Genomic DNA, 9,191 nt, shown 5'->3' on the forward strand with positions numbered 1-9,191 from the left:
ATTAAGCCGGTCCCGTGGATTGGGTCCGCGCAAGTATTTTTTTCTCACGAGGCCATAGAAGATCTCGAAGTGGCAATAATGCGAAACAACTCCCAGAAGAAGTAAGGCTGACAGAATGATTTGGCGTTCTAAATTCTTTAGGAACTTATTGCAGTCTCTACGACAAATGCATCGCGTGTCAATCTCCACGTCTCGTAGCCTTATCATAGGTAGAACCAGACTGCTGTCGTCGCCGGCGAGCCGCCGATAGTACAATACAATCAACCGGTCTAAGAGTCTTGAAAATTTATATTGAACAGAAGGGAATTGCATTGCATGTCATAGAAGATTTAACAGCAGAATAACATAGTTCAAACTTCCAAACGAAATATACGTACGCCTTTCACAAACCAACATACATACTGAAGAAATACAGAGCTTGCGAATGAAAACGTAACACTTAATGAGCATGGCTGCCCATAATCATGGACGAGTCGCCCGTACTAGCGGAATAAAACTGCTGTTAAGCTTACCAGTTGGTGGCAGGCATATCTGTTTCCGATCCGGATGTCCTACCTTTTGCTCTCTGCCACTTTGGATCTAGTTTCCTTGAATTGATCGATGGAATCGGTGCGCCATTCTTTTCGAGCATGGCGGAGAGCTCAGTGAGGCAGCCCAAGGCTTGTGCCCTCTCTGCATTGTCATTTTGTTGAAAGTCCTTAGCGTCAAGCACAACTCCATCGAACTCTAAGCGAAAGTAATTGTTATTCTCCAGGGAATTAAAGTCGGCGTTGTTCTTCAGCACATCATCTGTCTTCCATGGGATGGAATTGTCAAAGGGACGAGTGCATGTGATTGGCTTTCGATGGCCCTCCTCGCTACCGGGGATTCCTGTGGTACCATAAGCAAGTTTACAATCGCGCCACAGGTCGTGCACAGACTTTACAAGCACCGGGATGAAGAACGTCTCAGAGTAAGAATATTTCACGAGAGCATTCAGCTCCGTGACAAAGCCGTGCTCGAGGTCATTGCAGTAGTCGAGAAAATAAGCCGTGACTGCATAACCATTGTCCCATCTCGATCCTGACCCCTTCCTCGGCCAGCCTTTGGATGCATACCTTCCTTTCAATCTCACGTAATCGGCAATGCCATTGATAAGCCCTCTAGGGGCCATACCGTTGCCGTCCATTGCCAAACATAGGTCATTTCGCAGTACGCCACTCCGGCGAACTCTTCTTTTATATCTCCTTGATAGTGTCGGAGATAAGCTGCGTTCAACCGAATGATGTTGTCTTTAGTGCTGGCGATAGCGTGTGGCGACAGAGCAAAGCTCTCAATTCGGAGGGTTGCCAAACGTACTTCTTGCCCTCGCCTTCCTTTTGACTGAAGGTGTTCAAAACTTGTTCAGTCGCGCCAAATAGAACACTGGCTTTGTAGTCGCTGTTCAAATCATCAGCATATTTGTTTCCTCCGGGGCTCTAGTAGAATGGTCGATGATTTCGTATATCATCGCATGCGTCTTTGTCAGAGAAATCAAGAGCAGAAGCGTTTGAATGAATTGTTTCCGAGACTTATTGAGCTATGATCGCTGGATGCTCGGTAGGTTTCATAAGAAGATGTAACTGTATATATACACTGAACAGAAGAAGAACAAGAAAGGGAAGTCTTGATTAGTCAGCCTCTCTGAGGAGCTATTGTGGAATGACATGGGCAAGTGTTTCTGCAGTTAAGGTTATCCACGTTGTCTTTGCCGTCCTCTGGCAAACTGATGAGAACGTCGCCAGATGGGCTAGGGAAGAAGCACAAAACTGTCACTCTCCTCATCATTTGTTCAATCGAAGGATTGCATCTGTTTTGGGCAACCAACACTTCGATGTTTCCTAGGAAACCTGACGTGAATGCGTCCAACTGAATAGCAGCGATGTCTTAGGAAACTTGGCAATAAGCCTTTGAGACCAGACACAAAGAAACTCCAACATTCGACGTGCTCACAGCTCTCATTAATGAGTTACTTTTTTTTTTTACTTATTTCTCTATTGAGTACGTTTCATCTTTTAGTAAGAAATGGATGACAATTTGCAAATTCTAGCTTTCACTTGTGTCGTAATTGGTCTTGAAGGAGCTTTGGTGACCCACCTTTTTTAGAATCATTGTAATCGAAGGGCAATTAATTCTTTAATTTTACGTTTTTTTTTTCATAAATAAAAGTAAGAACATTTTAGTAACAGACTTCTGCGCAACATAATGTGGCCGGGCCACAAAATTAAGGAAACGACATTGTGTGAATTCAAATCCAATATGGATGGCCTATTTTTGATTGGATCGGTGGAGTGAACTTAGTTTGGTGCATTTATAATGACCTAGAACACCATTGGCCGTAATGCCCAGGAATATAAGGCAGAGAGAGAGAGAGAGAGAGAGAGAGAGAGAGAGAGAGAGAGAGAGAGAGAGAGGAGTAGTTGGGAGCGCAATACATTTAAGGAAAAGGGAACAAAAGCTCCTAAAGCTAGTTGTGAAAGTGCAATTGAGTGCTAAAACTTTTTAAAATTACAATCAACACTAAAATTTGCCAACTTGATGTAGTAATGGATTGAATGACATTGGTGTATTGGAAATAAGACAATTGGGTAATTTAAAACGAAAGAAAACAAATAAGCATTGGTATCTAACTCAAATAAGAGTTAGTAGCGTGAAATTAGTTAGTAATGTGATCAGAGGAAAGTTGGTAATCACTCTAATTGACATTATAGTTACTTAAAAAAGAGTCCGTAAAGTTTGAGAGTTCATAAGTAATGCAAATAGAAGCCTAAACTCAATAGAGAAATTATTAAATTTAAGAAAAAGACATAAATGTTGGAAAGCATGAAAGTTGAAACTCAACACAAATTGGAAATTTAATAAGAGAAAGTTTCATAAGTTACACAAATAAAGTTTGATAATTTAATATGATGGATGATAATTTTAATCTGTTGCTAAAAAAGGAAAATAAAATTTGGTATACAATGAGAGAAATTTTTTTCCTTAAAGATAATAAAGTTGATATCTAAACAAATCAAACAAATATTTGTAACTAACTCAAATAGGAGTTGGTAGTGATTTGAGTAAGTTGGTGATATACTTGAAAGAGTGAAAAAAATAAGAAAAGAATTTCGGTGAACAAGGAAATTTTAAGTGATAACTAAATAAAAAATTTCGAAATAGAATAGAGCATAAACGTTGGTAATAAGCTCTCGGATGAGATTTGGTAAATCAAAACTAGTTAGTAACTCAATTGAACAAAAATATAAGTCCCTCAAGTAAAGGGTGGTAAGTCAATGTAATGGTTAATATATTTGAGGCGTTGGTAATAAGGGCAGCAAAAGAATAATTTTTCCATCAGAGAACAGAGAAGTTGGTAAAAACATCGAATAAACGTTCGGTAACTAACTCAAACAAGAGTAGGTAACCAGATAAGAGAAAAGGGCAAGACACGTAGATAAAGGTTGGTAAATTCATCAAATTAGGATTTGATACCTTTACGGCTTTTGTAAGACAGACAAGGAAAATATGGTAAACAATAACGAAGGTTCAAAAATCAAAATAAAATCAAATACGTGTTTGTAAGTAACGAGAGTTGGTAAACCAGAACTAATTAATAATTTAATCCGTTAAATGTTGGCAAGACACTAAAATAGACATTGATAGATACATATAGAAGATGGTGAATTAAGGTCTCCGCCCAAAATGAAATTTAAGTCACTAATAAGAAAGAAAAATAAATTCAATAAAAGGTCAAAACTTTCAAGAATTTTTAATTGTTAAAAAAATTATCATTAAGTGCTGGTAAGCTATCGACAATTTACCATAATATTAGGTGGCCTATAACTTCTTATACCGTGACTGAAACGAATTCTGTTCGGAACAAGTCAAATTGTCCAACATTAATAAGTGAAAGGAGAAAGTGAGAGAAGAGAGAATGAGAAGATTAGATGTATCGATTCTTAAGCAGTTCGTTTCCCACTTAGGAATCAGGAATTGGACCAGAGGGGCCGGTTCCTAGTTTCTGGATTGGGAACCGGATGACTTGGTCTTGGAACTAGATTAATCGCATTGGTCTGGTTCCTAGGTGGGCCAATGAAACCGGTGGTTTTTTTTTTTTTTTAAGCATATGGTCCCAAAAAGAAATAATCTGGAAGATATGATGATGATCCATATTTAAATTGGTTTTATTTGCGGGAGAGAACTCAGATTGTCTTTGGCCGTTCGTTGTTCTGAGAACTGTACCGAACAAGACCAAACATGAGTACACGAACTCTCTTCGAGTCACTATGATTAAAGGGGGCTAGTCAACAACAGCCCAGAACGCACACGCATAAAGCAGGCAACGAGAAAATACATACCAGAAAAGAATAAGGAACTAGTAATAATAGCAGCCAGAAGAAACTCTCTTGAAAATTCAGCGAGAAGCAAAGCAATATCAGAAAGGGATTAGGGCTTTTTAGTTTTTACATATTTGTAAGAAATTTTTAAAAGAATTAATTGGTCTGATCAAGATGGTCTGGATCGAAGATCACTGATTTCAAAAAATTGAGAACTGAGAATTGGACCGATGCCTTTAGGAACTGCTCAGAAACGACCAATTTGGTTTAGTTTGAATGGTTCCTGTTGCTCACCCTACATAAGGTCACCAACTGATCCTATAAATCATTATCGTGCACAGGGGATTGGCAACAAGAGGCGGAGGGCTTATCTTCTTCGTAAGAATAGAGACCTTAAAGTATTATCGGAGACGTAAAAATGGAAAACAGGACTTTATGTGATAAAAGAAAGAGTTAAAATATACTCTTATATGGCAGATTCAGTAACATATGAACCATATATAATCTCCTCCACAACCTAGTTTCATATATCAAGAGTAGAGTAACATAGTTCAAATTCTAAAACAACGTACACGAATGCCCTTGCCAACAAGCACACTAAGGATTTCACCAAAAGAAAAAAAAAACAAGCACACTGAGGATATATAGTTCGCAACACATAGCGCTTATTTATAGCCGGACCATGATCGGCAATGTATGTTCCCATGGCTGCTCCTAATCGTGAGCTGATAGAAAATGCTGGGGGAATCGAAACTGCTGGTGGGCGGCTTTCGATAGCCCTCCTCGCTGCCGGGGATTCTTCTGGTAGCATAAGCAAGTTTATAATCGCCCCACAGCTGGTGCACAGACTTTCCAAGCAGCTGGACGAAGAACGCCTCGGAGTAGGAATCCTTCATGAGAGCATTGAGGTTGGCGACAAAACCGGGCTTTAGGTCATTGCAATATTCGAGAAAATAAGCCGTGATTGCAAAACCATCGTCCCATCTCGATCCTGAGCCCTTCATCGGCCAGCTTTTGGATGCATGCCCGCCTTTCAATCTCACATAATCAGCAATGCCATTGATAAGACCTCTAGGGGCCGTACCATTGCCGGTCCATTGCAAGACGCGCGTCATTTCGTGGTACATCACTCCAGCGAACTCTTCCTGTATATCTCCTCTGTAGTGTTGGAGATAATCTACGTTCAACCGGATGAGGTTGCCTTTAGTCCTGGCGATCGTGAGTGGGTCGTTGAAGCTGTCGGCTAGGAAAGATACCCCATTGTACTTCATGAGGTCTTCCGTTTGATTGAAGGTGCTCGAAATTGCTTGAATAGCACCAATTAGAACCTCGAATATGTCGCCGACTTCGTAGGAATGGTCGTCGATTTGGTCCCTCGTCGCGTGTGTCAACTCCAGAGAAATCAAGAGCAGGAGCGCGAGAACAACTTGTCTCGGAGACATCCTGAACTATGATCTTTGGATGATCGGTAGGTTTCGCAAGAAGATGTGACTCTATTTATATAGAAATAGAAGAAGAACAAGACACGAACATCTTGATTAGACAGAACGTTACAAAAAGAAAACATCTTGATTAGACAGCCCCTCTGTTTCTACGTTGTTTCAGCCGTCCTCTTGTAAACTAATGAAGAAGCACAAAGCTGTCGCTCTCCTGATCATATATTTTATCCAAGTATTGTATTCGATTTTTTTTAGTAAACCTGATGTGCTCACAGCTCACATCATTCGATTTACTTATTCTTTTTCGACACCCCACATCCCAGTAAAAAATGGGGATGATACGGCCGATGTTTCATTCAAAGGAATCAATCTCAAACTATATGCAAAAGTCAAACTTGAAAAAGTCAAAAAGTCCCCATCGATATGCTGTCACTCTATGAACCACTATTACTTTACAATACTTTGCATAGCATACTTTTGAAACATTCATAAACAATCAAGGAGTATAAATGCTCGATTTGGCTTTTTATGCGACAATAATTTTATTTCATAATTTATACTATATGTAATTCACACTATTTTTGGAGCATGAGCTTTACAAATTTAAAGAAGATAGAGTACCACTTATCTTGGAATGCCTATGATCAAACAACAAATGTTACTCAAAACGTTGAACTCGACCTCCTATCAAATTAGTGAAAAACAACATTAAAGATGAGTAAGAAGCTATATCAACTACGAAAAGATTATACTAAGTGCTATCTAGTAATCATTATGTTCTTGAAAATTATTTATGTTTCAAAATAATTTTTTTTTATTCTATTCTCTAAACAAGTTTCTTAGCATTTGAATGTATTTGATAACTGCATAAAATTTATATTTTTAAAATTGAAAAAGAGCAGGAATGCATTTGGTATTATTTTTAATTTTTTATAACTAAGAATTTCTTTTAATTTTTTAATAATTCTATGAGATTTTTTTCTTTCTCTTCTTCTTCCTTGTTGTCAGCCATTGCCGAGCCCAATGATCGGCTAATGGAGGAAGAAGAATAAAAGAAAAAGAAGAAAAGAAAAGAGCAAAAAGGAAAATGGCTTGATTCTAAAATTGTTCTTGAGAACAAAAATGTAACTTTTCTTTATATTTTTTGTTTTTTTTTTCTAAATCTACTCTCGGGAGTAAAAAAATAGTTAACGTTACCAAACAAATTTCTATTCTTATTTTATTTCAAGAAAAAAATTATAAATAGCCAAGAATTGACCGGTTATAAAAAAATACCCTAAGTCTAAATGTTAATGAAACAACTTTTAAGCATTAATAAATCACACACCCAAAGCGATTATTTAAGTCATTCGTAATGCGGACTTGAGTGTGAAACTTGGCCATGCCATTATGGTCTCCACTAAACCCCATTCCAAACATACTTACGGTTAAGAGAAAGCTCTTTCAACTTAATACAAAAACCCAAACTTGGCCAACCCATAATCAAGCGGAAATCCAATGAAACATGGCTCCAAAACTGAACATGCACTGTTTATCACATGCAGACAACTTCATAAGTTTGTTTTGGCAACGTACTGCTCCACCCCTAAACTATTATTTTTATAAAATTCTATAGATCAACAACTCAAATTTGCCAAAAAAAAAAAAAAAAAAAAAACGACTTAAAAATCAAACTCGACATAATTCAAAATTTAAGCCCTAGTCTTAAAAGCTAATCCGATTGAAAGAACAAGGGGCGGGATCACTTATGACACATTGCTTTACGGAAGTGAATTGGCTTGGCGAGGTGTCCGTAATAAGCACATGTGGTAAACCCTCTTTTCTTATTATTCTTTCCTTACTTTCCTTTTTCCCCTCTCGTTTCTTGCTCCCGAGCTCTCTCGGTCCCGAGCGTCCCTTTCGCTCCCATTGTTGAATCCCCCTTTCTCTAAGGGGGGTCCCACCAGCTTTTCTGCTTAGACCCGGTCAAAAGTCCCAAAATATTTCAGACTTATTTAGAAAATTTTACTGTTTTAGTAAGAAATACATGACCAATAAATGGGAAAGTCTAGCCTTTAAGCTATATCGGGATTGGTCTTGACGGAGCTTTGGTGACCCACCACTTTTAAAATAAAGTGATCGAGGGTAATTACTCCTTTATTTTATGAGTATTTTACGTAAAAGACGCGTTTTATTTTTTTATATAATAAATAACGGTATGAATGGTTTATTAATAGCGTTCGGCACTACCTATTGGCCGGCCCACAAAATCAGGGGAAGATATTTTCAGAATTTTAATGCAATGAAAATATACCTACCTTATCCTTACCTCTTACCACTATATATATTGATGAAAAGACAATAAATTAAATACATTGGCAACTTGTGTATGTGATCATTTCTTTTACAATGAATATCATAGTATTTATAGCCTAATAATCATCTAAGTAGCACCGACACTGATATGTGACACACGACACAACACGACACCACATGACACGCCGACACGTTATTTATAAAAAAAAGAGAGTTTCGACATGTTAGGACACATTGTATATTAAATATATATTTTTATATATACATAATAAATTATCATTTTTATAATTATTTCAATCAAATTAATTTGAATCAAACTCATAAATAAATAAATAATTAAAAAATCCTAGAAGGAATTTACATTAAAAATATTGATCCACCATTTATTAAAATTATTCATTGTTTTAATTTGACAAATTCAACTCTATTTCAATAATTCATAAAAGTTGGAGAAAAAACAAGCGATCCATATTCTGAACTCGCATGTTAGATATGTTGGAAGAGGAGGAAAAAAAAACTTAAGAGCTAAATTGTATATCACGAGAAGTAGGAATTATAAGAGAAAAGAATACTAGGTTTTTATTCTTTCTCCATTTATTATTTTTATTATCGTGTTTTATTTTTTCACATATATATTTTGACATATCATTTATTGAATTTTTAAAATTGACATCGATATCGGAATAATGTGTTGGAAACTCGTATGTCTGAATTTCGACTTGAGTGTTGGAAAAGTTGACCAGGTATCAGATCTTCCAACACATGTTGGCCGAGTGTCGGAGAGTGTCCAAGAGTATTGGAGAGTGTCGGACACATGTCGAAGTGTCCGACATGACACGAACGCTCTTGGAGAGTGTCGATGCTTCATAGATAATCATTTCTACAATAAGTGGTTATTGCTCTAAATGTAACATGTAATTTGTTCGATCACAATCATTATTCACAAGAAGTTTCCAAAGTCACTAGGATACTACACCGATGGTTACTAGTGACCCTCGCCGGCACAATGAGAATAAAGGAAAGCGAAAAAAAAAATCATTAATTTATAGTTACATAATTGTTTATGTTAGTGCTGGCAATGCCACATAGGATGACTGATGTTCATGTCACGTCCCGATTC

The 9,191-nt window shown here is 37.2% G+C and overlaps 1 protein-coding gene across 1 annotated transcript; it reads right to left on the minus strand.

Moving 5' to 3' along the window:
- Positions 1 to 4,858: 4,858 nt before the first annotated feature.
- On the minus strand, positions 4,859 to 5,818 carry LOC120295328. Its single transcript, XM_039316355.1, has one exon. The coding sequence runs from the start codon at positions 5,777 to 5,779 to the stop codon at positions 5,003 to 5,005; it is 777 nt and encodes a 258-aa protein (XP_039172289.1). The 5' UTR covers positions 5,780 to 5,818; the 3' UTR covers positions 4,859 to 5,002.
- Positions 5,819 to 9,191: the final 3,373 nt, after the last annotated feature.

This window comes from Eucalyptus grandis, chromosome 7 (genome assembly GCF_016545825.1).
Source record: "Eucalyptus grandis isolate ANBG69807.140 chromosome 7, ASM1654582v1, whole genome shotgun sequence".
In the NCBI taxonomy this organism is placed as follows: Eukaryota; Viridiplantae; Streptophyta; class Magnoliopsida; order Myrtales; family Myrtaceae; genus Eucalyptus; species Eucalyptus grandis.